Below are 25,951 nucleotides of genomic sequence, written 5' to 3'. Positions count from 1 at the left end.
AGTTTCTGTATCCTCCAAAGCTTTTTCTTATTCACTTTTCTTTCTTTTCTTTTAAGTCATTTACCCTTCGTGGTGACAGCAGATCCCCAGCTTCAGCCCAAAAGTTTTCCAGCAGGTCGACAGTCCCAGTGCCTGCCAAGAGGAGAAGCAGCGCCCTGTGGTCAGAGACGTTAGACGGTAGCATGAAGCAGTCTCTAACCTCCAGGGAGATCAGACGTCAAGAGGTGTGCACCCCACAGCAAGACTTTTATGTGCACTAGCATAAAATGAAACATAGACTCTGATTCTTAAACATGTGTTTTGTCGGAAGAATAGCAAACTAACACCTCCGGCAAGATAAACTTGCATTTTTGCATTTGAGTAGCCGTTTTCAGCACTTGCAGAAGGTGGTGGTCATTTGGTTTAACACCCTGATGGGGTAGAATATGAAACGTATGGCATCCTCTTATTAGAGGTTCCATTCTGAATTATAGTGTTCAGACTGAGTCACTTTGAAAAGCGCTGTTCAAACATAAGTTAAATAATGGTAACTATCCATTGCATGTAATTTTCCTTTCTGAAAGGAAGGAGTGACCTGTGATGTTTGCTGGATTTTTTTAGGCAATCTATGAAATGTCCCGAGGGGAACAGGACTTAATTGAGGACCTAAAACTTGCAAGAAAGGTCAGTAAAGAACTTTCTGTCCTGTGCCATAGGTTTTAAGAATTATATTCCACAAATTCTAAAGGATGTTACCTTTAGAAGTTGAAAAGTAGAGAATATCTACTGGTGTATATTAATTTTAGATGAGGTTTATTAGACTCATTTCTTCAAATATGAATATCAGGAAGAGTTTTTCAAGATGAACATGTACTTTAATTTCTGTTATGTATAAAATAGTAGTCATGCTGGTTTTTACATAGTCAGGCTTGATTCACATGCGGACCTCTCTTTGTGTTTTATTTGCTTGATCTGTGTGTGATGTACTTCTCTCCTCCAACAGGCCTACCACGACCCCATGTTAAAGCTGTCTATTATGTCAGAAGAGGAGCTCACACATATATTTGGTGATTTGGATGCTTACATACCTCTGCATGAAGGTAAGTTGTGCTCCCTAATTTTCGTAAGATTCTGAACAGCAACAACAAGTAATTTTAAATCTAAACTTCTAATTTAGTTCAGGATATTTTTGAAATTTTTATTGACATAGAGTTGATTTACAACATTAGTTTCAGGTGTACAGCATAGTGATTACTATTTGTAAATATTATACTCCGTTTAAAGCTACGGCTACATTCCCTGTGCTGTGCAGTATGTCTTTGTAGCTTATTTGTATCATACATAGTAGTTTGTACCTCTTAACCCCCTACCACTGTCTTGCTCCTCCCTGAATTATTTTTAAATAAACTTGTTCTTGGAATTTCTGCTTTCTTACACTTCAGATTTGTTGGAGAGAATAGGAGAAGCCACCAAGCCTGGCGGGACAGTGGAGCATGTTGGCCAGATTCTCGTGAACTGGGTATGTAGCAGGTTTATGCAGACAGGGCAGGCTTGTCACTTGTGATCAGAATCACACTGATTTGATCCAGTTAGTGGATTCTGAAATCAGATAAATGGGGCACTTAAACTGAACAAATGTACATAGAAGTTACAGTCACTGTTTAAGAAAAACATATCATGAATGACACTGTTTCATTTGTTTTAAGAATATGTTCCTCCTTGGACAGAATTCCCACATTACATCTGTTAATTACCTGTCTTACTCTCTCAGTTAACATCTGAGTGCCTGCCGATGCCAGGCCCTGTTCTAGGAGGAATGGCTGGGGTTCTGTGATGAAAGACAGCCTTTGCATGTACAGTCAAGTGAGAGAACAGTCACCCATTATCACCTGCAGGAGAATCTTCACAGCTTGTTAAAAACTTTCACGAATAGCTCTAAGTTTCATGGACGGAGGAGCCTGGTATGCTACAGTCCACGGGGTCGCAAAGAGTTGGACACGACTAAGCGACTTCACTTTCACTTTCATGTCTTAGAAACAGACATGTTGCAGTCTCACTAATGGACTATTCTTTGATTTCTCTTACTGCTCTTTAGTTGCCGGGCTTGAATGCCTACAAAGGCTACTGCAGTAACCAGCTGGCAGCCAAGGCTCTTCTGGATCAGAAGAAACAGGACCCAAGAGTCCAGGACTTCCTCCAGCGGTGTCTGGAGTCTCCCTTCAGCCGAAAACTGGATCTCTGGAGCTTCCTCGATATTCCTCGAAGCCGCCTTGTCAAATACCCTTTACTGTTGAAAGAGATTCTTAGACATACTCCCAAAGACCACCCGGATGTTCAGCTCCTGGAGAAGGCTGTAAGTAACCCAAGAAGTGGTTCCTGTGCTTTGCCAGTTTGCATGTTAGCTTGCCTGAGAAAGATATACAGTGATCCCCTCACAGCTTCTGCATGCTGAATGAGTACATGAACTTTCAGTTCTTGTATGTTAGCGCACTATGCACTAGTAAAGAGGTGTAATAGATGTTTTATCTATGTTTTAGTCGGAAGACTGGGTTCTAATCTGACCTCTTTCATTAGCTAGCTATGTGACTTAAGGCAAATCACCAGTGTGGCTGACACTGTAAAATGAAGGGACTGACTGAATTATCTGATTGCTGGGGTCCCTTCAAGTTGTAAAATTTTATCATTTTAATCCTGTAGGAAAACAGGGATAAATTAATATGCTGAAAATGCACCATTGATTTTTTTGTATATATATAATTTTTTAGATACTAATAATACAAGGAGTTCTCTCTGATATCAACGTGAAGAAAGGTGAATCAGAATGCCAATATTACATTGACAAGCTGGAGTATCTGGAGGAAAAGCAGAAGGACCCTAGAATTGAATCAAGCAAAGTGTTGCTCTGCCATGGGGAACTGAAAAATAAAAATGGACACGTAAGTGCATTTAACACTAATGTGAAGTGAGCAGTTCCTGCCCTCTTCCCATTGTTTAGTTTTTTCCACATGAATTATGAAGCAGGTTTATAAAATAAACTCATCACATACTGAAAGTAACTGGATTTTATGTTATCAGCTTTGATAAAGCAAATAGTTGGTTTCTGTCATTACAGAGTGACTTAAATGTCTTGATGGAGAATCAGTAATAATTTATTTTTTAGTTTTGAAGCATAAGTCAACTTGTTTGGCTAGGGGTTCCTTTCTAAATAAATTACTAGTTTTATGATGTTTAATAAAAAAGCATATCCTTCAGAATAATTTTTTGAAGAGTTTATAGTAGTGGAAGTTTTTAGCACTATGAAACAAACTTTGACAGCACATAGAATGAGAGCACACTTCTTTTTTCAATCTTAGTTACAAAGGTACCTGCTGAAACTAAGTATACACGTGGAATGGTTTTTTTATTTCATCATGTGCTTTTCAGAAGCCCAATTCATAAGTTGAGGTTCTGTTTGAAAAGAGTTAATCTTCCATCTCTGATTTCTCTTATAAGGCTTCATTGTTCTATAAAAGCTTAGGTTTGTCTCTGTTTAGACAAAACAGAACCATTAACATTTTTACCAGCTTACATTTTTAAGTTCTTGCCCTGTTAGAAGACTGTAGTGTACAGTCCTGGCATTTCCAGTCACGTCGCCACCGACAGGTCTTGGTGGTGCGTGGCGTTTGCTCAGCTGCTGCTGATCTAATGTTACACATGGACAGAAAAGTTGTATATAGTCTACAGTGAGAAAAGCTCTCCAAGGAGAATGTGCATTGCTTTTAAAGCGCCATCTCTATGAAGTCATTTGTAAGGAGATCTTAGTAAATCAATTTGGTAAAATTAAGATCCAGTCACATTTTTTTTAACAATGGATTTCACTCACTTAAAGTCACAAAGTTCTACATTTAAGAAGTATTTGTTTCTCGCTTCTCCAGAAACTGCACATTTTCCTGTTTCAAGACATCTTGGTGTTGACTCGACCTGTTACTCGAAACGAGCGTCACTCCTACCAGGTTTACCGGCAGCCCATCCCCGTCCAGGAGCTGGTCTTGGAAGACCTGCAGGATGGAGACGTGAGGATGGGAGGGTCCTTCCGAGGGGCTTTTGGCAACTCAGATAAAGGTACCAGTCACACTTTAAAATGGTTTCAATGATCATAAACTCAGAACCTAAATGATTTCAGCTTTAATAATTAAGAATCTGTCCCCAGACAACACACTAAACATGAAATGGGTTCTGTCATCGCGAGCTGGTCCACTCGCTGAGTCGTCAGGTGCTGTGGTGCTCTGACTCCCGCATGTGTACCTGATACACATGGGCACTGCCTCATACATACATGATACATAGGGCACTGCCTCCTAGATGTGCCTGCTGTGGGGAGACCAGCACCCATACTCATGTAGTCGGACCACATCTAGGAATAGCTTTCTAAGTCTATTTCCTTTTGTCAATGTTTATTTTTCTAGCTAAAAACATTTTCCGAGTTCGCTTCCAAGACCCCTGTCTGGGCCAGTCCCACACACTCCAAGCCAACGACGTGTTCCACAAGCAGCAGTGGTTCAGCTGCATCCGCAATGCCATCGCCCCTTTCCAGCAGGCCACTGGCCCCTCGGAGCTCCACCAGGAGTGCAGGGAGAACCCCACCACCACCAGCAACGCCAGGGCCCAGAGACAGGCATCCATGGTCTCTAGCATGACTCAGGGCAAAGCTGATGGAGACGCTGCTGAGTGTGGCGCCCCGGTGCACACAGCAGACCACACGACGGGCATGAAAGCACCCCGAGCCCAGACCAGCCTCCGCAAAGCCAGGGACAGAGCCCAGGTCGGTGGCAAGCGGAAGGAGACCCTGGTATAAAGGAAGCTCTGGGCAACAGCTGCGAGAGACTTTATTTATGACGTTGTACAGTTTTTCTTTCTGTCCTGTGAGCACGGCAGCATTACTCAGTACCCGTCTCATGTCTTCTGTGTGTTTGGTTGGTTTTGGTTGTTGTTCTTTTATTTTTTTTAATGGCAGCTAAAGATACATATACAGATTACTGTTAAACTGCAGTTTGTTTGTTTTTTTCTTCTCAGATCATTTAGAACATGCAAACCTGGTATTTTTAATCAAATGAAATACTTAACAGGTATTTTCATTCTGCACTCATCATGACTTTTTAATACCAATTGTGATATTTACAGTATTTGCCAAAACTTAAAATTTTACAAATACCAGGATTTTACCAGTGTTTCTTTGATGAACTTTGCATGCAAAATTTGAAATTGTAACATTGGCATCTAAGATCTACTTGGAATATTTGTAATATTTCAAAATTTACATTGAAACATAAGTTCTTGGAAAACAAACCAAACTTAATCGGTTTTCCATTTTGCCAACTGGAATGCTTTTTATTAGTTTGTTTTTCACTCTACATTCCTCATTTTTCATTGATTTAACCTGCCGATTATTTAATTTTTTTTTTATTGTAAAGTAGTTTTTAGTCTTTCCTTTTTTTACTTTGATCCCTTTTCAAATTGGCACGTCTTTAAAGTATTTTTCTCCCTTGATTAAAAATGTGTGTATGTATGTATGTTTTTAAATCATATTAACTTTACCAAGTGAAATCAAGCCATACTGTTTTTGAGCCAATTAAGAAAATTGCGATTTTTAAAGTGTAGTGTTTCAGGGTGGTGGACACACATGAAATGACTCAGTGTGTTCTGAACTACTGAAAGAAAACCATCTTAAGGATTTCATGGAAAGTTAATATTCTCTGAAAAGCAAGAGGGAAGGCAATTGACTGGTAATAAGTATTTTAAAAAAAAAAAACAGAGGGAAAAAGAGTGTAGTTTTGTCTTAAAGTAAAAATGTCTGATTGTGTCAGACATTTCTGAGAAGAGATAGTAAAAGCTGAAGTCGAGAGTATGTAGTAAGTCGTAGAAGGCTTGGGGGATGTGAATGGTGTTTGCCTTGATTTACAGTACTTGCAAATAAGGGGTTTGAAAAGAAAAGGAAATGTGTTGAAAATTTGACCATATTAGATCCATTCTGGCAGATTTATTCGTAAGAGGGGAAAAGAGACTGGTGAGTGTTTTACTCTGAAAAGTTTCTGTTCAAATATAATCATTGTCTTGGACGGGGGAGGACTGAAAACCCATGTCGTGGAAGATTTGTCATGGTGACTGTTCCAGTAAACGTGGACTGTTATGTGAACTGTATCTGGCCAGTGGAAATGAAAACTGAAAAAGACTGTAAATAATTAATTCCAAATGATTTCTCTGTATAAATGAATTATACAATTAAAAAAAAAAAAAGTCACACCCATAATCACCTAAAGGTTTCCTGACTGGTGGATGTTTGCTGGACCTCTGCCAGAACATGCTGCTACAGCCAAGGAGGTGATGACAAGCCTCACAGAGGTTTTAGAAGGTCACAAATACGCCTTCGAAATGCATCAAAAAGAGAAAGATTAGGTCAAGTTTTTTGAATCTTATTAAACCAATTAGAACACACTCTAATCAGAAACAGCAGTTGAATTGAAGACAGCTGAACACCTGGCCACTTTCTGGATACAGTAGTCGAGCTATTAACAAAGGACCTTCATTAATCTAATTTCAGATTTTAATTTAGGTAACTCAGGTTTCTACCTCTGCAAACTCAAACCTAATAGTGTAGATTACACCAGTGGTTGTGATCGGAAATCGGCAAGATTTCTAATCGTTCCTAGAGATGTTGTAAGATACAGTTTCTTCCAGAGTTACCTTGATAAGCTTCCTAAGTTGTAGAAACAATGATGGTTCAGATGTTCTTAATCAAAAGATGTTTTATTGGAAACTATATAGCTCTCCTGGGATCACTCTAGGGCAGAAATAAGACCCAGAAACTGAGTAATTGTATAGAATGAACACCCTTCAGAAATTGCATCTGTATTTGAAAATCTCTGATTATTCCAGTAGTTCTCAAGCCTGTTTGGGCATGAGTCATGAGGGGTACTTTGAAAAAAAATGAAGATAACCGGGCCTCACCCCCAGCTCCCCTCCCCCAATTTCCACACCTGTTTCACTGAATCAGTGGGAGTGGGGTGGGGTACAGGGGTCCTAATTTATACTTGTCAACACTCCCCCTGGTAATTCTGATACAGAGAATTCCACAAGTCAGCTCTTAGTCATCACTGATCCAGCAGGTATGTAGGTAGTAGTGACATATATCTACTTAACCTGCTTCTCAGTTTGCCTTTAAACTCTTCACAGAGTCTGAGTTAAATATATACAAGCAGAATACTCAAAACACTGTGTTTGTCTGTTTTGAGCAAAGAGTGGTCTTTCTGAACCCAGGGCTCGATCTGGTTGTGTGCACACAGGTGGGAGGGGAGGTACGGGCGCCTGGGTGAATTGTCAGCCAGTGGGGCACCATTGTCACGAAGTCGCCTTTGAATCGATTAAGACGGGCATCTCCTTGGCTGATCCAGGTCAGTCTTGTGCTGACTTAGCTCTCCTGTACGCTTAGTGCTTGAGCGAACGTGCACACCTAGCCCAGTGCTTGGTTTTCTGTACATATGCCTAACGCTACTGTGACTGAGTTCATTTTACAACCATCAGCAGATGCCTGGCCTGGGCCGCCATGATTCAGTCTTGGTGACTGATGCAGACCCGCGTGGGCATCTCTGGTTCTCTTCCTCATCAGAACTGCCAGTCCCTCGAGGAGACACTCACTGGTGGATGGGTGGTATTGTCTATTAGGGTTACACGACCTAGAGGTAAAAGTAGCTGATAATATCCTGCAAACCTGGGCTTTTCTTAATCAGCGTTAAAGAACACTCTAGAAAGAATCGCATCCCTTTGTCCAGTGAAGCCAGTTCCCATGAGAGGAGTATCCTAGAAAAGAAAATCTCCCTCAATCCTAGATCAGAGACCTTCCCAGATCAGAAGGGCTTGGAGTTTTGCCTGCATAAGTGAGGAATTCCAGAACAAACTGCAAGTCTTCGGACTTACCAGGTACAGTTGTTTCCTCAGATCCAGTGTCCATAGTCCTATGTATCATAAGGCTTTGAGACAATGGACACGTTCACTAAGATAATGAGTGTTTAAACCCAGAGCTGCAAAGTAATTCCGTAAGAAGAAAACACCACTTTTTAAACGCCCTTTGGAGTATCTCAGAAAACCCAACTCCTTTGAAAACTGATAATCATTTATTCTGCCCTTTCCTCCACAAACCATATCTCAGGGTAACTAGCTGACGAAGGGAATGTTTTCTTTAGAGCAGTGGCCCAGCTAATCAGTGAAGAAGGCAGGATAGAATAGCACCGTTTTGTAAGCCCTCATGACCTGATGGATCCAGATGTCAACCATTAATAAAGACCACCATACCTCCAGACAAGGCGCCCACCCACCACCTAAGCAGTCTTGCCAAGAAAGTCAGCCTGAGTTCAATCTGCAAGAAGTTAAGACAAATGAGTTCGTTCAGCAAAGTAAAATTAATTCAAAGAGAAAGATGGAGGAATCCTACACCTAAGAGATATATCAAACCATTGTGATGTTTGTATGGACTTGTTTGGATCCTAAATCGAGCAAATTGTTTTTTAAATAAGACAATCCAAAATATCCAGAATTGACTGGGTAAAGTGCACAAGATAAGGTTGTATTTTTATCTTTGACAGAAGTACTATGATTGCAGTCTCCCTAGAGAGACACACTGAAATCTTTATGGATAAAAATCACATGAGGTCTGAGATTTCCTTCAAAATTATAGGGCAAGAGCATAGTTAGGGATAAAAAGGAAACCACATAAGTTGAGAATTGCTGAAGCAAGATGAGGCATCATGAGAATTTATACTCTGCATATCTCTTTGAAGAGATGTTTGAAATTTTTCATTAAAAGTGCAAAAGTTAAAAAGAATGAAATTCCAGGATTGTATCCAAGTCCTTAATGTCTTAACCCCCTCTGAACCCCCAGGCTTCACTTTTCATAATAAAGGCAGAATGTTCATCAAATATGGATGGTCTACTGTCTACCCTCTCAGAGACACACAAACCTGCCTCAACGACTCGACATCCGTGTCCTATGTTACCGTTTGGCAACAGGATCAGAAAAATCTGGATTCTGGTTCAATCCACACAGCCTTTTCCTCTATTTTTCTTCCCATTTGCCTTTCCTTTCCCTCTCCATCAGTGGCTTCCTTCGCCTGCCCTCTTTCCCAGACACACGGACATGGGTTCCCCCTGGAGCTAAGCCAGTGAGAAACCAGGTGTTTCCAGGTCCCCCAGGGAAGCTTCTCCACGCAGCCCGACCCTGAGACCTTCCAGCAAGGTGGTTTAGTCACTAAGCCATGTCCGACTGTTGTGACTCCATGGAATGTAGCCTGCCAGGCTTCTCTGTCCATGGGATTCTCCAGGCAAGAATACGGGAGTGGGTTGCCATTTCCTTCTCCAGGGAATCTTCCCAACCCAGGGATCAAACACTGGTCTCCTGCATTGGCAGGCAGATTCTTTACCAACTGAGCTACAAGGGAAGCTTCCAGCAAGGACCAGATAGTAAACCACCTCCCTGCCTCTTAAGACGCTCATGTCCATACAAAAACTTGCACATGGGTGCTTTTTCACAGTGACTTTATTCATAATTGCCAAAGCTTGAAAACAACCAAAGTGTCCTTCAGTAGGTGATGGATAAATGAACTACAGGGCATCCAGATGGGAATATTATTACATGCTAAAATAAGCGAGCTGTCAAGTCATGAAGACATGGGGGAAACAAAGGCTACACGCTATATGATTGCAACTAGTTTGATGTCACGGAAAAGGCAAGATATGCCAAGGATAAAAAGGTCTGATTTTGAGGGATTGTGGCGAGGGAGGGATGAACAGGTGGAGAACAGAGAGTTTTTAGGGCAGTGAAACTTCTCTGTATGATACTGTATTGATGTATAATATACGTGTCATTATTTGTTTGGCCAAACCCACAGGACACACACCACCTACAGTGACCCCTGATGTCAACTGTGGACTCTGGGTCATAATGACATGTCCATGTGGGGTCATCAGTTGTAACACAAGTACCAACCGGTGGAGATGATGACGGGGAAGCCACGGGTGTGAGGGAGGAGGAATATTGAAATGTCACACTTTCCACCTAGTTTAGCTGTGAACCTAAAGCTGCTCTTAGAAGTCTATCTTTTAAGAGAAAGGAAAAACATTACCCAGACCCAGGAGCACACATCCTTCAAGGATGGTCTGCAGAGATCAGAACACAAGAGTGTGCATGCTCTACAAACATGGCCAGCAGTTACCCAACACAGTGACCCAGAGACCAGGCCTCAGGCTTTCATCCCAGCCCCAACCTACCCAGGGCAGCCACTCCTGAAGGGCCAGCATCTACGACAGGCATGCGTCCTGGGCCTGCCCCACAGTCTGGGTGGGAGGGGCCCCAAACTGCCTTCTGTCCAACCCCATGGACTCTGGGCTGGAGAAGCCTGTGTTTCAGCTGAGCTAGGGTGGACCAGCCCCAGGCAGAGACCGCTGCCTCTCTCCCATCTCCTCTGCGCTCGAGGATGGAGGACCGTGGGGGGCTCCCACTCTGGCCCCTCCCCAGCGGGGCTCTATGATGGGATCCGGAAGCAGCAGGCTTCCTCCCATGGTTGGAGTAGCTCTCTCCCCTCTGGCTTCTCCGGCTACAGCTGTGGGTTGAACGTGACTGGAGAAGCTGGAAACTGCCCCAGGGCTGGAAAAGAGGCTGTTATCTGCCAGCATGCAGCTTTGCCAACATGAGCTCGTCTTCCCGCCAGGCTCCATCTCCAGGTGTGATGCTCAGCTCTCAGCTTCTCACCCACCTGCCAGAGAAAAACATGAAAGCTGTGATAACTGGGGGAGGGGCAGGAAGCAGATGGGCAGAAGGCACCCCCAAGGTTGACTCTGCAGAGTTGGGGGCGCCCTCACCCCTGCTTTCTTACCACTCCACCACCGTGTTTTCAGGGCCCTGCTGAGCCTCAGGACAGGAGGGGGCTGCCCAGAGTCTCTGCCCAAAGGAAAGTGCGGCCTGAGACAAGAGGGTATGAAGCCCACATGGGACAAACCTCACAAACCACAGGGGTCAGTGAATAGCCAGCGGTGACTTTTTCATAGCATCAGAGGTGCCCGCATCTCACAGGGAGCAGCACAGCTTTGGGGGCACAGTAGGCCCGGGTCAGGCAAGTCCTCTCAGACCTCCGTGTGGCTGATCCCAGCAGGCAGCGTGCTTTTCCAAAACAAGGGAAAGAGACCCACAGGCGTGTCAGTACACACTCCAGGACCGCGTCTAAGCAACTGGGCAGAGTCCCTGGAACCTGACGTGCTGCGTGCCTGCGGGGTAGGGGCGTGTAGGCGATCTTTTCCACAAGTGGAAACTATTTCAGCAGCCATGCTCCAGCGCTAACACAGCCAGGTCCTCCAGGGCAGGAGCTCCCGACTTTCCAGTCACTTTCTTTGTTGCAGGAACAGACTAGCAAGGGCAGATGCTGGCATCTGTCTGCTGATCAGCATGGGTCCAAAGGGTGCGGAATGAGGTTCTTCAGTCAGAGCCATGGAAAGTGACACCCTGACCTGCAATGCCCCGCACCCTGAGCAGCCAGGCAGGCTCCCTGACCTGGGAGAGTGCTCCTCCCTCCCTCCTTCCCTCCCCCTCTCCCCTTCCCCCTCCCCTTTCCCCTCCCTCCCTCTTTCCCCATCCCCCTCCCTCCCTCCCTCTTTTCCCCTCCCCCTCCCTCTTTCCTCCTTCCCCCTCCTCCCCCATCCCCCTCTTCCCTCTTTGTCCTCCCTCCACTTCCACACTTACCCCTCCCCCCTCCCCTCCCTCTTTTCCTTCCCCTCCCTCCCTCTCTTTCTCCTTCCCCCTCCCCACTTTCCTCCTTCTCCCTCCCTTCCCCTTTCCGTCTCCCTCCTCCCTTTTCCCCTCCCCACTTCCTCCTCCCTCCTCCCCTCTCCCCTCCCTTCCTTCCTCCCCACCCCTTTCTCCCCCTCCCTCTCCATTCCCCCTCTTCCCTCCTTCTCCTCCCTCCACTTCCACACATTCCCCCTCCCCCTCTTTCCCCCTCCCTCTCCCTCCTACCTATCCTCAACCAGGCTCCTCTTTACCTGGGTGCACCGCAACCCAAAACACTGAGACACCAAGGTCTGCAGCAAAGAGAGGGTCCATCAGCAGGGCCACCAAGCAAGGAGATGGGAAAACAAACCCCAAATCCGGTTCCCCTCAGGCAAGGGGCTTATGTGTTTATGGGATGAAGACTGAAGAAGCAGGTCGTCTGAGACACGGGACCGTGGGGAAAGGTGATAGAAAAGGGTGTCCCGGTCATCGCTTTGTGCAGGCATAGCTCAGCAACAGGCCTTTGCATGTTCGCACACTCAGTTGAAAGGTCAGTGGTCCCAGCCAGTCTCAACCAGCTCAGCTCAAACTGGACACCGCTGACTCTTGCGCAGCTGAACTAGACACAGCTGACTCCAGCTTTCTGGAAAATAACCGGAGCAAACGTCTTATTGTTTAGGCGCCTTGCAGCCTGGAGGATGAGCCAGACATCTGCAGCAACAATTAAAAGCACCTTGATGAGTAAAGGCAGGTGCGATGGGTTTAACTAATCCTTGGTTTCAATCCCTCAGACCCAGCCAGGCCCCACCTGTTCCAGGCTGCGCCTCCAAGGCCCCATTGACCCATCCCCCCGCTAGTCCCCCCAGGGATCTGTTGCTGCCCCCGCGACACTGAGCACTTCCCACCGTCAGCATCACCTTCTCTACTGGTCTGTAAGGTTACTGTCCTTTGCGTCCTTACCACCAGTTCTCCTGACACAGAAAAAGTGCTCAGACGTATCTGCTGAATGAACCAGAAAAGCCACAATATCTTGGCTCAGCCTTAGCGAGAGTCAAGGTACCAGATGGAAGCTGGCCCATGCAGACCCTCAGTGCTGTAAGGGCCCTATGGCAGCCAGGCCTGCCATGAGCCGCCATCCTGGAGTTCAGACCTTCTCCCGCCCCCTCCTGGAGTGCCTCAGCGCTGGCCTGCATGACCAACAGAATAAGATGGAGCTGAAAGCTCATGACTCTGAAGCCCCTCTGCTGTGCTCGGTCCTGGAGGGAGCCAGACACCAGGCTGTAAGGACACTCACGCTGGTGTGTGGACAGGCCCCCAGGCAGAGGAACTGAGTCCTCGCGCCCACAGTCAGCACCAGCTTGCCCAGAGCGTGAGGGGGCCCCTGAGCAGGGGAGGAAACCTTGAGTCCCAAGCCAAGCCTTCAGATGCTGTAACCTCAGCCACCATCTTCTTTTTAAATTTTTATTTATTTTGCTGCACTGGGTCTTGGCATGTGGGATCTAGTTCCCTGACTGGGGATTGAACCCAGGCCCTCTTGCATTGGGAGCGTGGAGTCTTAGCCACTGGACGTCCCAGCCACTGGCAACCTCATCAAAGACACTGGGCCAGAACTAGCTACTAGCTACTTTGCTCCTGGAGAAACTGAAATTAGGGCTTCACAGGTGGCACTGGTGGTAAAGAACCTGCCTGCCAGTGCTGGAGATGTAAGAGGTGCGGGTTCACTCCCTGAGTTGGGAAGCTCCCCTGGAAGAGGGCATGGCAACCCACTCCAGTGTTCTTGCCTGCAGAATCCCATGGACAGTGGAGCCTGGTGGGCTACAGTCCATGGAGTCGCAGTCAGACACAACTGAAGAGAATTAGCATACATGCACTCATGTTTACTAAGGTTTTGAAACCAAAGGAAATTGTTAAATCCATTACACCTGTACCTGTCCTCATTTTATCAAGCTTGCTTTCACTGCCGTCACAAAAGGCTTGCGTGTCCTCCACACGTCACTGAGCACAAACAATAAGATGTTTGCCCAAGTTGTTTTCTAAGAATTTGGAGTTAGTTGTGTCTGGTTCAGGCTGGTTGGGACCACCAAGCCTCCCAATGGGCAAGCACGAGTGTCCGCCTAGTGACCTTTGAGACATCGGGGACCAAAAGGCTACCTTCAGAAGCTGCTAACTGCTCCATCTACTGAACAAGTGTCCTGTGGAAAACCCACAGCTTAGTCAAGGCCTGCTCAGAACAACAGTGAAACTCACCTTTTATTTCCCATCACCTTTCCCTTCTCCCCACACCTCAGACCACGCTGCGTCCTTACCCTGTGAATACCCCAGCCCCTCACCTTTAGGGAGGTAGAGTTCAGGCAGGGTTGTTCTCCCTTTTCATGTCCTGGGGCTTGGACCAAAGCAGAGGGAGCAAAAAATAAACCTCAGGGAGAGAAACCAAGGCCACTCTCCCAGGGCAGCAAACAGGGGAGTAGGTCACAAACATGCACTGTGGCCTGAGGCCTGCCGCCCTCTGCCCCTAAATCCTGCGTCCCACTGGCCCAGGCCCACAAGCTGACCTTGAACAGCCCACTCTTACTCAATCTCTTGACTTTACAACGGAGGATAGACTTGTCCTCAGAGTTGGGTGGAAACCTGCAGGTCACGAGGCAGAAAGTGGTTCATGGTGCTTGTGCGGATGAGCAAAAACACAAGTTTTTAGACCTCCAAAAGTTTCTGAAAAACTTTGCAAAGAATCAGAAGTTTTGGAAGCTATGCTTTTAAAGGGTCCCCCTGTGGCTGTGGCCAGATATTGGCCTCTGGCTTGAGTCCCAAGCTCCCCCGGTGCTTGAGGACGGGGCAGGCGGTGACCATGCTGGGGCCCTCCCCAGGGCAACAGAGCCTGCCCCTGCAGAGGAGCGAGGTCCAGGGTCCTCTGCCCTCAGCTGTTCCCGCCCCCACCTCAGCCGTCCCACTGGAGGAGTTTCTGACCTTTTCTCCTACATCATCACTGTTTCTACCCCCAGTCTCTCTCGTTCTCCAGGGCACTAATGCCCCATCTTTCCCTCCTGGGACTCTGGTCAAGCCCACCTCTCCTGTGGCCTCCGCCAGTCTTCAGGACAATGAAAGGCTTGGGCGCATGGATATCTCCAGAGGCCGGGTCATTTAGAACCAACATCACAATTCTCTGGTGTTTTTGAACCATTCACTACCTGCTGTTCTTTACTCCACACATACTGCACTCAGTAAATGTATTTTAAAGGCCATGATTATAAGTGGAAAACCAGCTTTCCTCACTATAAATAGAAGCAAACACTAACAATCAGCGTCCTGAAAACAAAACACCAGGAGATAAGTCCTGCCCGGGACACTCCCCCTCGGAGGGGGAGGCCAGCTCTCTCCTTGGCTATCTCTGTCAGGTTAAGTCCTCACACCACCTCGGGCACCATCAGGCCCAAACTTTGGTCAGCAATGGACTTCCTTTCAGATCTACCAGTTTAGGACTCCCCTGGAGGTTCAGGGGTTAAGACTCCATGCTTCCACTGCAGGGGGCACAAGTTCAACCACTGGTTGGGGAACTAAGATCCTGAACGTGGAGCAGCCAAAAAATTTTAAAAAAAAAAAACAGAAACAGATTTACTGGTTTAATTATTTTTCTGTTTCTTTCTCCCCTCTCTTTCCCCCATAAAAATCATAATGTACACGTAAGTACAATCCTCTGGTCCGAAAGTATGTGCTGAAAAAGTCTATTTTTTTCTTTCTTCGCCAGCACCAGCCCACAGAGCCAGACACCAGCATTGTCCGGGGAGCAATAATGGCTGTGTTTCCAGCATCCCTGCCCACTGGCCCTGACAGATACCGCAGTGGTTCCTGCCAGGAAATTCCCTGCCACGTGAAAACCCAGAGGAGGAAGCGGAGCCCCATGGACCTCTCAGGCTCCACCCAGAGTTGCAGGAGTAAAACAAGCCCATCATCTCGGGCCCGGGCATCCACAGGGACCTGGGAGCCTGTGACAAGACACACACACCCCCCGGCCTCAGGCGGCCGCCTCTGTGCTTACTCTACCATGTCTGAGGTGGTTTGGGCCCTGTGTACCACTTGATAGAGCCCTCAGGGGAAAAGTATTGCCACCTCCATTTTGCAAACAAGAAAACCAGGGCCAAGATCTAACTCGAGGTCAGCACCAAGGTCAGCTTCACTCCTTCCGAGGCCACTGGCAAAGTGAGCCTGGGCATCTGAGGGGAGATCCTGGTACCCCCAGCCCACCCTCCCATCCACGGTCTTCCCTGGGCTCTTCTCCTGGTGACCAGGCGCCTCGTCCAGCCTTCTTTCCCCTCAAGGACCGTGACCCCCGTCATCGACTGGGCCATCGCCCCAGAGGGCAGCTGAGCCCTGGCTACAGGGCTGGGTCCTCATATCAAGGATCACCTGCCGCCCAACCCCCTGCTGGGGCAGACAGGGTCGGGGGGAGGGAGGGGCGGGGCTCAGCAGCAAGGGGCGAGGGATGGGTGAAGATCCCCCAGACTCGGGCAGGGTCTCCACTGTGCTCTTTCCCAGCCTTCTCCAAGACCAGGCGGACTCAGGACAACTGGCCCATCATCCTTACAGGCAGCAGGCAGAGCGAGTGAGGCTCAGGTCAGAACCTGAGTCCCGCCCGACCCCTGGCTTTCACCCCCAGGGCCTGGGACCCTCCTCCTTCCTCCCCCGCTGGCCTTGCCATAGAGGGTCTTGGAGAACCTCACATCAGTGCTTCCCAACTTTTCTCCCCCAAGGACCCCTGTTATTCCCCAAATGGTGTTCTCACCGAACAAACCGCAAGTGCTGCATCATCTGTTTTCCACGTGTGGTCAGGGATGGGCGGCCACCCGGACGCATGCCCAGGCAGCGGAAGAACCTCCCTGACTCCGCCCTCAGGAGCTTGGGAGCCTCAACACACGTTTGTGAGCAACTGCTAGAAACTCGCATTGCCCACAACCCACGTGGTCTTCGAAGCCCCCAACACTGAGAGACCCACTGAAACGTCCTGTCCAACCATCTCTGCCCCCGGCAGGATGAATCCCCCATCTCGGTGGGGGAGGAGTGCTCCAGTGGGCACCCCCTCTTCCAGCTCTCATCTGTGCCCAGGTTTGTCCCCAGCACAGGGAGCTTTCAAAGTGGGCACTCTCTTTCGTCACCAGGGCTGGAGAGCACTCTACCCAGAAATATGTTGAAGGGAGGGAAGGATGGGAAGATGAAGTCAGAAAGGAATCTGAGCTTCAGCAAAAGCCCGGCTCTCCCGGGGAGAACTCGCTCCTGTTTGCATACTCGGGGCAGCTCCGTCTCCTCCTGCGGCTCCTGTGACCACCCCCTCCCATCCTCAGACCCGGCTCAAGGAAACACTGTGGAAGGAATGAATGAGCAGGTAAGCATCATCGGCACCCACGTGGGTACCCACGGCTCTGGATGCAGGAAAACTCAGTTTGCCAAGAGCACCTGCAACCCCCTCCCCAGATCTGACTCCCATCTGGGTCCCAGGTCAGCCAGGCAGAAAGACCAGGGATCCAGGCTTGGCTCTGGGGGGCAAAGCAGGTGCAGGGGGCTGCGAGTCAACCGGGAGAGCACCGTCAGCTCCCAAAGTGACTCAGACTTGACTTGGGCGACAGCGGCCTCTAGCCTGAGCCGTGCTCACCACCCCAATTCTCCCAGCGCACTGCCCCCTGACCAGCGGGGCGGAGGAGGCCCAGGTCATCAGGCAGAACTGTGGCTTTGGAGGCAAGTAAGTGCTTCTTTCTCTTCTCACTTTCTCACCTCGGCCACCAAGCACCTGGGAGCATGAAGCAGAGGGCAAAGCCAGGGACCCCAGAACATCAAGGACCCCCCCGACCAACTGTGGGTTCAGAACATTGTGGGGGCCACATGTAACCTTTTCCGAAGCTCTCCAGGTACTTTAATTGGCAGCCAGCACTCAATATATCACAGCTATATATAAGTACACTCTGCTATATTTAAGATGGATAACCAGCAAGGACCTGCTGTACAGCTCAGGGAACTCTGCTCAGTGTTAGGTAGCAGCCTGGATGGGAGGGGAGTTTGGGGGAGAATAGATACATGTGTATGTATGTCTGAGTCCCTCTCTGTTCAGCTGAAACTATCACAACATCGTTAACTGGCTATTCTGCAATACAAAATAAAAAGGCTAAATTTAAAAAAAAAATTAAAAGGAATCATGGCTTATAGCAAAGGCGGGCTCAGGCTGGACTGGCAGGGATGATGTGGAAATTTCCTGCCGTGCCCTGGGATGGGGCCATCTAGGCGGGAAAGAGACCCAAGTGCCAGAGATAGCAAACAGATGCAGGTGAGCAAGAAGGAGCTTGCAGAGGCACAGGCCTTTTCCCAGGTTGCAGTAACATGGAGCGGAGCATGGGAGGAGCGGATGAGGTCATCTATGCTGGGCGATGCCAGGAGGGAGGAGGCAGGCCCTGGCTTCTCAGATGCAGGGCTGTGCCCTCTGGACTGTGACCATCTAGCAAAATCTGGGTGAAGGGGCCATGTTCATGACCTCAAAGCTCAGAACCTGGGTGGGGTGACAGAGCAAATGGGGCTGGATAATTAATCTAGAGGGTTTCTGAGGACCTGGAGCACAGCTGAATCTGTTGAGAACCTATTCTTCCCAACTTTGCGGGGGAAGAGAGGAGCATCGATCTGAGGTCTTATCAGCTGGAACCAGTGGCCTGACGTCCAGATCATCATCTGTCCTGCCAGTTACCTGCGCAGGGATCTCCTACTTCCGTCCTCCACCGAGTGATGGTTAATTCTGTGTGTCATATTGGCGGGGCTAAGAGATGCCCCAAGAGCTGCAGGAGCCGTGTTTCTGGGTGCAGGTGGGAGGGGTGTGTACAGCAGTGATACGAATTCGACCTGATTCAGCAGATTTCCCTTCCCAGTGCCGGGAGGCAAGGGGGGTCATCGCCCAATCCATTGAGGGTCCAAGCAGAACGAAAAGGCAGGGGAAGGGCGAGTTCACTCCCTGCTTTGAGCCAAGACCTCCGCCTTCCCCCGCCCTTGGACAGGGGTCTCCTGGTTTGAGCCTTCAGGCTGACATCAGGGTGTACCCCGTCAGCCCCTTGAAGCCTAGCCTTCAGGTCTGGACTGAACTCTCCTGGGCCTCCACCCACAGGGAGCAGATCCTGGGGCTTTGCCTCCATAATGCATGAGCCAGTTCCCGTAACAAACCTCTCTGTGTCTCTACAGACCCTGTTGTTGTTCAGTCGCTCAGTTGTGTCCAACTCTTTGTGACCCCATGGACTGCAGCACACCAGGCTCCCCTGTCCTTCGCAGACACAACTTAGCGACTGAACAACAACAAAAAGCATAATTCGTTAAAATTAATACTTCGAAGGATTTGGGGGAATTTTTGCTTTAGTTGTGTGTCCCACTCTTTGTGACTTCAATGGACTGCAGCACACCAGGTTCCCCTGTCCTTCACAGACAAGACTTAGTGACTGAACAACAAAAAGCATAATTCATTAATATTATTACCTCGAAGGATTGGGGGGAATTTTTGCTTTAGTTGAAATTAGTTTTGTTTTCGCCAAAGTGGTTTCACCCCAGCCAGTTCCCACAGATGTGTCAGTTTAGTTCTGGTCAGCCAAATGTCAGTTTTGTGTGTGACACATTTCAGACATGAGCAATTATCAAATACTTAAAACATATGCAAAATAGCGCTTTGATGGAGGCAGTTAACAAATCTGTAAATTGAAAGGAGTATTGAAGCAGCAGTCTGTTTTGAAAATCTATTCAAGAGAAACCCACCCCATCCATCTACAATTCTTAAGGCCAAGGGTTTAGCTACTCCACCTTGAAAGGAATCGGTTCCCTTCCCCAATATACTAAAAAAGAAAGAAAGACTCAGAGACTGTTCATCTCTGTCAGGTTATGGTTCAATGTTGACGTGAACTGACAGCAACAAAACCAATTTCCAAGCCACAAACTAAAAACTAAAATATCTAACTGAACAAAGAAAACCAGAGAAATATTCAGAAACTGCTCAGAGCATCTTATCCAGTGTGAATCTCTGTAATCCTTAGTGTCCTTAGAGATAATTGTTTGGTAAATTGGGGGTGAACAGCAAGTTGACGTTTTGCAGAACTAGTCTTAGCAAGTGGACTTTCAGAGAAATGGCTTTTGGAGGCCCAGGTTTCCTGATCTGACCTACAGCCAGGAACTTCCAGCTGGCTCTGCCGTTCCCCTGGGGTCGAGACTGAGTGGGGCTGCTTCTGAGGGGAGTAGGTAACCTGGGGTCCCCACTCCAAGGTCATTCAGGCCCCCTGGAGCCAATGTGAAGCCATTTCTGTGCCCCCTGCAGTGTCAGGTGGAAGGAGAAAGGCACTCAAATGCAGGCCCACAGCTTTGAGAGGCTGGTCCAGCCTTGGTCCCCACCAGCCCACCCAGAAGACCCCTCCCCAGGGCTACTTCCTCCAGGGGCGGGGCTGCAGGAATCTCCATGGAAATCAACTGTGCCGATGGAGTCCTGAGGTCCCTCCAGGTCCGTCTCTCATCAGAGCCCTGAAACAAGTCACTTCCTCTCCCAGACTCACGATTCCCTCTCTGTTCCCGGGACAACAGATGAAGAGAAACTGCTGCGGCTTTCTTCCTGCCTTGTGGCCCCAGCAAGCCCTCTTCAGCAACAGCTCAGCAGGGATGAGCCTCAAAGTTCTCACACCAGCCAGAGGCTGCTGGTGGCTTCATCTCTCTCTTTCCCTCTGCGAGCTCTAACTATTCATGAACTGCTTGCATTGTTCTCAGTATAACATCTTTACACACACAGATATGGAGAGTAAAATAGCATCCATGTATTAGTATCCTGGGCTTGCCCTGTGACTCAGCAGTTAAGAATCTGCCTGCCAACACAGAAGATGCAGGAGACCCGGGATCAATCCCTGGGTCAGGAAGATCTGGAGGAGGGCATGGCAACAGTATTCTTACCTGGAGAATCCCTTGGACAGAGGAGACTGGGAAGGCTACAGTCCATGGGGTCACAGAGTCACACACAACTGAAGTGACTAAACACACATGTACATTAGCATCTTAGCACCAGCCGGCCTAGGGAACCAAGTGCTTCCGGGTTCCCTCCTCCATCTCCTCCTCTTTCCTCCCCTCCTCCTCCCTACCCTTCTCCTCCTCCCCTCCTCCCCCGCCACAATCCTAGAGTCTGCTCTTCCCAGGTATGAGCCTCATACTTCTTCAAAGACAGAAGAATCATTTTTTTTAAAGGGAAGAAGATCAGGGTTTTTTGTTTTTTTATTTTATTTTATCTTTAAACTTTACAATATTGTATTAGTTTTGCCAAATATCGAAATGAATCCGCCACAGGTATACCTGTGTTCCCCATCCTGAACCCTCCTCCCTCCTCCCTCCCCATACCCTCCCTCTGGGTCATCCCAGTGCACCAGCCCCAAACATCCAGCATCGTGCATCAAACCTGGACTGGCGACTCGTTTTATACATGATATTATACATGTTTCAATGCCCTTCTCCCAAATCTCCCCACCCTCTCCCTCTCCCACAGAGTCCATAAGACTGATCTATACATCAGTGTCTCTTTTGCTGTCTCGTACACAGGGTTATTGTTACCATCTTTCTAAATTCCATATATATGCGTTAGTATACTGTATTGGTGTTTTTCTTTCTGGCTTACTTCACTCTGTATAATAGGTTCCAGTTTCATCCATCTTATTAGAACTGATTCAAATGAATTCTTTTTAATGGCTGAGTAATACTCCATTGTGTATATGTACCACAGCTTTCTTATCCATTCATCTGCTGATGGACATCTAGGTTGCTTCCATGTCCTGGCTATTAGAAACAGTGCTGCGATGAACATTGGGGTACACGTGTCTCTTTCCCTTCTGGTTTCCTCAGTGTGTATGCCCAGCAGTGGGATTGCTGGATCCTAAGGCAGTTCTATTTCCAGTTTTTTAAGGAATCTCCACATTGTTCTCCATAGTGGCTGTACTAGTTTTTATTCCCACCAACAGTGTAAGAGAGTTCCCTTTTCTCCACACCCTCTCCAGCATTTATTGCTTGTAGACTTTTGGATCACAGCCATTCTGACTGGTGTGAAATGGTACCTCATAGTGGTTTTGATTTGCATTTCTCTGATAATGAGTGATGTTGAGCATCTTTTCATGTGTTTGTTAGCCATCTGTATGTCTTCTTTGGAGAAATGTCTATTTAGTTCTTTGGCCCATTTTTTGATTGGGTCATTTATTTTTCTGGAGTTGACCTGTAGGAGTTGCTTGTATATTTTTGAGATTAGTTGTTTGTCAGTTGCTTCATTTGCTATTATTTTCTCCAATTCTGAAGGCTGTCTTTTCACCTTGCTAATAGTTTCCTTTGTTGTGCAGAAGCTTTTAAGTTTAATTAGGTCCCATTTGTTTATTTTTGCTTTTATTTCCAATATTCTGGGAGGTGGGTCATAGAGGATCCTGCTGTGATGTATGTCAGAGAGTGTTTTGCCTATGTTCTCCTCTAGGAGTTTTATAGTTTCTGGTCTTACGTTGAGATCTTTAATCCATTTTGAGTTTATTTTTGTGTATGGTGTTAGAAAGTGTTCTAGTTTCATTCTTTTACAAGTGGTTGACCAGTTTTCCCAGCACCACTTGTTAAAGAGATTGTCTTTAATCTATTGTATATTCTTGCCTCCTTTGTCAAAGATAAGGTGTCCATATGTGCGTGGATTTATCTCTGGGCTTTCTATTTTGTTCCATTGATCAAAATTTCTGTCTTTGTGCCAGTACCATACTGTCTTGATAACTGTGGCTTTGTAATAGAGCCTGAGAAGATCAGTTTTATGTACCACAAGCTGGAGCTGTTCTTCTCAGAGGTTGGGGCCTCACAGGACAGTAAGATGTCAAAATTAACATGGGATTCCCCATGTTTCAAAGGAAGTACGTGAAAGGGAAAAAAAAAAAAAAACCATCTGCCATGGGAGTCATTTCATTAAAGAAAGGACATTTGAACTATAGAAAGAGCATGTTCTCAGAACTTTAAAAACTGAATACATCAAGTTCATCCAAACATCTTTATTTTCCTTGTTTCCATGCAGAGCCTGGAGCCCTTCGCCTTGGACCAGCTTGGCATTTAAGAATCTCTCATTTAGAAACTCACCTTCTGTGACCTGCGTCCCTAAGAGAATGGGGACTTTCTGGGGGAGTCCACCCCCATCCTGGACGCCCCACCCCTGAAATCTCAGGAGGAGGGAGCAGCCTCCGCCCCCTTCCTCATCTCCCTCTTGTCTCCACCAGACGCCACACCCGATCCCACCCTGGGAACCCTCAGGGACCAGAGCTCCTGCCTGTCTTCTCTGTCTTCCTCCCCCTCTAGCCCAGGCCTGAGCAGGGGGCTTCAGGGAGACCCCGAGGACAGGGCTAGGATGGACCGTGCAGTGGGTGTGATGTCACGGGGCCCAGTGACCCACTGAAAATATCCCCAAATGGAAACACTTAATCGGTGCTACAGCACACCTTGATGGTCTGGCCCCACCCCCTCTGCACGGGTACACTGCTCTGTCATTCGCCCTCGAACAGGAATAGGGGAGGGTAAAGGGCTGGGCAGGTGTTTTGCTATAGCCCTCCAGGTAAGCAGATTCTGTCCGTCTCCACCCTGCACTGAGAACCTCTGCCTTGGCTCTGGCCAGAATGGTTTTTAGAAACTACACAGCAACACTGCAAAAACCCAGGTTCCAATGGCACCTCAGCTTGACATCAGGGGGTGGAAGGGGGGATGCTCCTCCCATCTCTGACTTCTGGCCTCTCCCCAGCTCCTCTGTGGGCGCACGCACACCCAGGGAGCTGCTTCAGAGCCCCAACCCCAAAGGGGCCCCGAAGGGCTGGAGCCGAAGGGTTTAGGGGCACCTTCCTCCCTGAGCCTGAGCTAGGATCTGATGGGAAATACCGCCCACCCCTCAAGTGTGATCCCCTCCCATTACCCCATCACAGCATCTCTGGTCCTTCCCACGTCTTGACCATCCCGCCCTCCTTCAGGTAAGGCAGGGCTGGTCCTCCAGGGCTCCCAACTTGGCTCTATTAGTCCCCATATCTCAAATGCAGGACATACACACACACAGAGTTTTCTTTCAGATGGCTACATGCAAAGGGCAATAAATATCACCAGAGGGGCAGGCGTGTCCCACCCCTGGTCCAGACTCTGGCCCCAGGTTCTGACTGGAGCTCAGGCAGACACTCGAGTCCCGTCTGCCCCATCCCACTCATAGCACTCCCCCCACCCTCCTCAACCACGGGCATCAAAGAGGGGCCTCCTGGAGTCCTGCTGCTGCTGCTGCTAAGTCGCTTCAGTCGTGTCTGACTTTGTGTGACCCCATAGACGGCAGCCCACCAGGCTCCCCCCATCCCTGGGATTCTCCAGGCAAGAACACTGGAGTGGGTTGCCATTTCCTTCTCCAATGCATGAAAGTGAAAGTGAAAGTGAAGTCGCTCAGTTGTGTCTGACTCTTCGAGACCCCATGGACTGCAGCCTACCAAGCTCCTCCATCCATGGGATTTTCCAGGCAAGAATACCTGAGTGGGGTGCCATTGCCTTCTCTGCCTGGAGTCCTAGGGTCCCCCATTAGGGCTGAGTGGAATGGGGAGAGGCTCAAGGGAACCCCACGTGCCCCCGCTGGGGCCCTTCAATGACCCCACCCAAACCCCACCCTCCCCAGCCCCCCTCTACCCCCATTCAAGCACAGTCATACACCTTGGAGCTCACATCCCTTTATTCCAACAGGCGCATCACTTTGGGTCTCCTCACAACAGCTCTGCAAGGTAAGGAGCACCCCCGTCTCTCAAGCACTCTCCGTCTGGCTGGGCAGATCAGACCCCAGGCGACGGGGAAGCCCCTCCTGCCCACCACCAACTGTCCCCACATGGAAGCAGGGCCTGACCAGGCAGTGGAACCAGAGTCGGGCGGAGGCAGGGGGCAGCAGAGCAGGCGGGGGGTAGGGGGACCTCAGTTCTGGGTGAGGATGCGCACGAATTCCTCATAGTTCACCCGGCCGTCTTGGTCCACGTCCGCCTCCCGGATCATGGCGTCCAGCTCGTCCTGAGACACCTTCTCCCCCAGCTGGGATGTGGCCTGCCTGAGCTCGTCCACGCTGATGTAGCCATCGTCGTCCTGGTCGAAGGCACGGAAGATTTCCCTCAGTCCCTCCGTGTCTGAGGTCTGAAGCCCTGCAGCCATGGCCTCCAGGAACTCCTGGAAGCTGATGCTGCCGTTCTTGTCCGTGTCCAGCTGGGAGATGAGCTTCTTCAGCTCAGCCTCTGACAGCTTCAGGCCCACCTCCTGCATCACAGTGCCCAGCTCCTGCACACTGATGGTGCCATCCTTGTTCTTGTCAAACCTGTCGAAGGCCTCCTTGAACTCCGCCACCTGCTCTTCGGACAGCTTTTCTGCCATGTCGCTCGCACCTGCTACGGAGCTTGCCAGCTCACTGCCAACCCACCGGAGGGGCTCACGTCAGAGCTGGGACCAGCTCGGGACCAAAGCTGTGTGTGTCTGAGAACACAGCTCAGGCGGCAGGCTTGCCACTGCTGGGAACTCCCTCCTTTTCTGTGCATCCCAGCAAAGGGAGGAGGACACTCCCCACCCACCCCATGTCCCGGGGCGATATCCTCCTCCCAGGGAGGGACAGCGGACTGCAGACTGACAAGAAATACAGGAACTGGAGAGGCGGGCCGGCCCCATGAAAGGCTGCAGAGAACCAACGTGGCCGGGCCTCGCCCACCCCAACAGCAGAGCACAGTGCCCATGGCACTCTCACAGTCCAGCCAAGCTCAAGATGGGGGGCTCAAGACAACTTCTCCAAATTTAGAGACCAGTGTGGGGAGGGGAGGGGAGCCTCCCACAGCCCTGAGAACCGGGAGGGCTGTGGCCAGCGTTCCTGTTCTCTCTGGGGCTGTCCAGCCCCCGTCCTGCAGGGTGGGCTGTGGTGGTAGAGCTGAGTGGGATTCTCCCAGGATGCACTGCGGGTTTCGTCACTCTCCAGCCCACAGTGGCTGGCAGGTCCTCAGGTGGGGATGCGTCTCCCTGCCTTTGGCTTGGAGAAAGGGGGAGCCGGGCGGGGGTGGGCAGAGCCTGCCACAAGTACTGCTGAGGTTCATTCATGAAGTGAATATTCGAAGTGTGATTTCAGAGGCGAGAGGAAGCCTCCAGTATCCTGCAAGGTCCTCTCCT

At 48.8% G+C, this 25,951-nt stretch overlaps 3 protein-coding genes and 1 long non-coding RNA gene across 6 annotated transcripts in view; 1 reads left to right on the top strand and 3 right to left on the bottom strand.

Moving 5' to 3' along the window:
• NET1 (neuroepithelial cell transforming 1) overlaps positions 1–6,268 on the top strand; it is a 34,830-nt gene extending 28,562 nt beyond the window's left edge. For all 3 annotated transcript variants that reach the window (XM_061436466.1, XM_061436468.1, XM_061436467.1), the window contains 8 exons: positions 57–224; positions 601–663; positions 983–1,079; positions 1,422–1,498; positions 2,075–2,332; positions 2,745–2,915; positions 3,894–4,080; positions 4,425–6,268. In XM_061436466.1, coding sequence (XP_061292450.1) covers positions 57–224; positions 601–663; positions 983–1,079; positions 1,422–1,498; positions 2,075–2,332; positions 2,745–2,915; positions 3,894–4,080; positions 4,425–4,813 — 1,410 coding nt within the window. In that variant the 3' untranslated portion in view covers positions 4,814–6,268. The remainder of the gene's footprint in view (positions 1–56; positions 225–600; positions 664–982; positions 1,080–1,421; positions 1,499–2,074; positions 2,333–2,744; positions 2,916–3,893; positions 4,081–4,424) is intronic.
• The window catches only part of ASB13 (ankyrin repeat and SOCS box containing 13), a 300,312-nt gene that overhangs the window by 162,616 nt on the left and 111,745 nt on the right, over positions 1–25,951 (bottom strand). The window lies entirely within an intron of this gene.
• LOC133259239 (uncharacterized) lies at positions 9,527–20,957 on the bottom strand. Its single transcript, XR_009740321.1, has 3 exons — positions 20,705–20,957; positions 12,040–12,410; positions 9,527–10,760 (listed from the first exon to the last, which is right to left on the bottom strand). It is a non-coding gene; the product is annotated as an uncharacterized LOC133259239 (long non-coding RNA).
• On the bottom strand, positions 24,477–25,342 carry LOC133259238 (calmodulin-like). Its single transcript, XM_061436471.1, has one exon. It carries the CDS (start codon positions 25,172–25,174, stop codon positions 24,728–24,730), a length of 447 nt encoding a protein of 148 aa, XP_061292455.1. The 5' UTR covers positions 25,175–25,342; the 3' UTR covers positions 24,477–24,727.

The sequence above is a fragment of the Bos javanicus genome, chromosome 13, assembly GCF_032452875.1.
Source record: "Bos javanicus breed banteng chromosome 13, ARS-OSU_banteng_1.0, whole genome shotgun sequence".
NCBI classification, from domain to species: Eukaryota; Metazoa; Chordata; class Mammalia; order Artiodactyla; family Bovidae; genus Bos; species Bos javanicus.
Note: the sequence above shows the minus strand (reverse complement) of the source record. Positions and strands in the feature narration are given on the sequence as shown.